A 2,500-nucleotide genomic window follows, 5' to 3' on the forward strand; every position below is an offset into this window, starting at 1 on the left:
GGACCTCATCAGTGCTTCCATCCATGTACGGTAAGAACAGTATTTATCTGCGTGCGTGCGTGCATGCGTGCGTGCATGCGTGCGTGCATGTGCGCGTGCGTGCATGTGCGTGTGTGCGTGTGTGGTGTGTGTGTGTGTGTGTGTGTGTGTGTGTGTGCGTGTGTGTGTGTGTGGGTTGCATTACAAATGTGTGCCTCTGTTGCCCCCTCTCCTCGCTCTCATTGTTTTGAGGTTTTCTTTTTGTCTTTGATGTCAACAGCAGGTGTGTGTGTGTGCGTGTGTATGTTTGCTCAGGGCTTTCATTCACTGTCATGGTAACATGATGCTGAAGCAACAGATTGCCTGTGTGTGTGTGTGTGCACGTGTGTACGTGTGTGTGTGTGTGAGTGTGTGTGCACGTGCGTACGTGTGTGTGTGCAAGCGTGTGTGCACGTACTTGTGTGTGTGCGCGAGCGTGTGTGCACGTACGTGTGTGTGTGTGTGTGTGTGTGTGTGTGTGTGGGTGTGCACGTGCATGCGTACGTGTGTGTGTGTGTGTGTGTGTGTGTGTGTGTGTGGATTCACTGTGTTACACTCTGACGCCGACAGTACGTAAGCAGCAGATGTTCAAACAAAAGGAAATGTTCATCACAGGCTCAGCTGTCTGTTTGTGTTTGCTCAGTGCATCTCGGACGGCACACAGCTAGACTACAGCTACGTAGGACACACACACACACACACACACACACACACACAGCTATAGCACACACACACACAGCTATAGTACACACACACACAGCTACAGTACACACACACACACACAGCTATAGTACACACACACACACACACACACACACACACACACACACACACACACACACACACACACACACAGCTAACTTCTATAGTACAAATTCACTAATTGCTACAGTACACTTTGTGTTTGGAAAGCTGCTATCGGGTACAAACATACCCATGCCTACATACATGTACCCACAGCTAGGCTAACTACAGGCACACAGCTAGGCTAACTACAGGCACACAGCTAGGCTAAGTGCTACATTAACCACCCAGGATTGAATAGTGGTAACAACTACTAGTAAATACACGTCCTGGCTAACTGTTGTAAACATGCAGCTAGGCTAACTGCTATATATTAGACACAAGTCTATGCTAAGCTATGTCTACTAAAGAGACAAACACGTTTAGGCTAACTACAGAGGCCAGATGCAACCAGGCAGGATTGGTCTGATTGATTGGGCTATGGTTGCACTTTGCAGTATTTTATTGATTGGTAGCCTACAGAAAAGCCTATTTTCAAAGCTGATGTATCTCTGACACAACATCTGTCATGCTTGTATGAGCGTTCAGAGGTTGAGATACAACAATATAATCCAACGTGATTGGATCCATTTCGAAACGCGAAATGGACGAAATTCTGCTGAGCCTGAGGAAGCTCCTCCTCCCCCACCCCCACGCTGTGGTTTTTCATTTCCGTCCTACAGTTGTTTACTGAAGCTAACTAGTTAGTAGTTAGTAGTTAGTAATGGAGGTGTCCAGCAGGATGTGCTCGATGGTGATATCTCATTGGTGCCATGACCTGTCTGTCATTTCATTTTGAACATCAACAGCCCACCCACTTTTGACTGCTCAGTAGCCATTGAATGAGTCTCTGGAGTGTGGAGCGCTCTGCGTCTGTCGTCGAGAGACTGTTATGTTTGGTTGCCTGAATCTCATACGTGCAGTGATAACAGGGGAGGCTGGTGGAGGCAGAAATCGGAGGACGGGCTCACCGTAATGCATGGACTGGAAATAGGAATGGTATCAAACACATGTGAAACCATTCCTCAGTCCATTCCATGCATTACAATGAGCCGTCCTCCGATTTCTGCCTCCACCAGCCTCCCCTGAGTGACACGTGGCCTGATGTGTATGCAGCGTAACTAATCGATGCTCTTTGTTTGTGTTGGGCACTTTTCCGAGCTAGGCTATAACTCTTGTTTGGTTGTTAATCACCATTACCACCAGTATCCTAAGACGCCACAGTAAAAATGTAGTTATGTTTAGTTTTAATATTTAGTTATTGTTGTTTGAGTTAAACATGAAGGAAGAACCTGTAACCGTAAATGGAAAAATTGTCAAATCAAGGGCAGGGCTTTAGAGCTATGAGGCGTTTTTGATGAAAGCCGGTATTGGGGTTATTAGTGGGTAGTTGTTCTGTATATGGAGGCAGCAGGAGCAGAGGTGAGAAGGGTAGTGGGGTTTCATATCGAAGGCAGAGAGAGTCCTTATCTGATGCTGCTGATCTCAGAGTATCTCTGTCTCAGATTCATCCTCTAGCTACCACCTGTCATCTTCATACAAATATCAGTAATCAATAATCAGTGGTCCTCTGTGGCTCAGCGTGGTCCTCTGTGGCTCAGTGTGGTCCTCTGTGGAGGCAGCGTGGTCCTCTGTGGCTCAGTGTGGTCCTCTGTGGCTCAGTGTGGTCCTCTGTGGCTCAGTGTGGTCCTCTGTGGCT

General features: G+C 47.4%; 1 protein-coding gene across 2 annotated transcripts in view; it reads left to right on the forward strand.

Moving 5' to 3' along the window:
• efr3ba (EFR3 homolog Ba) overlaps nt 1-2,500 on the forward strand; it is a 15,563-nt gene that overhangs the window by 89 nt on the left and 12,974 nt on the right. For both annotated transcript variants that reach the window (XM_083684578.1, XM_083684579.1), the window contains exon 1: nt 1-30. This exon is cut by the window's left edge and continues 89 nt beyond it. In XM_083684578.1, coding sequence (XP_083540704.1) covers nt 24-30 — 7 coding nt within the window. In that variant the 5' untranslated portion in view covers nt 1-23. The remainder of the gene's footprint in view (nt 31-2,500) is intronic.

Source organism: Argentina silus (assembly GCF_951799395.1).
Source record: "Argentina silus genome assembly, chromosome: 14".
Lineage (NCBI taxonomy): Eukaryota > Metazoa > Chordata > Actinopteri > Argentiniformes > Argentinidae > Argentina > Argentina silus.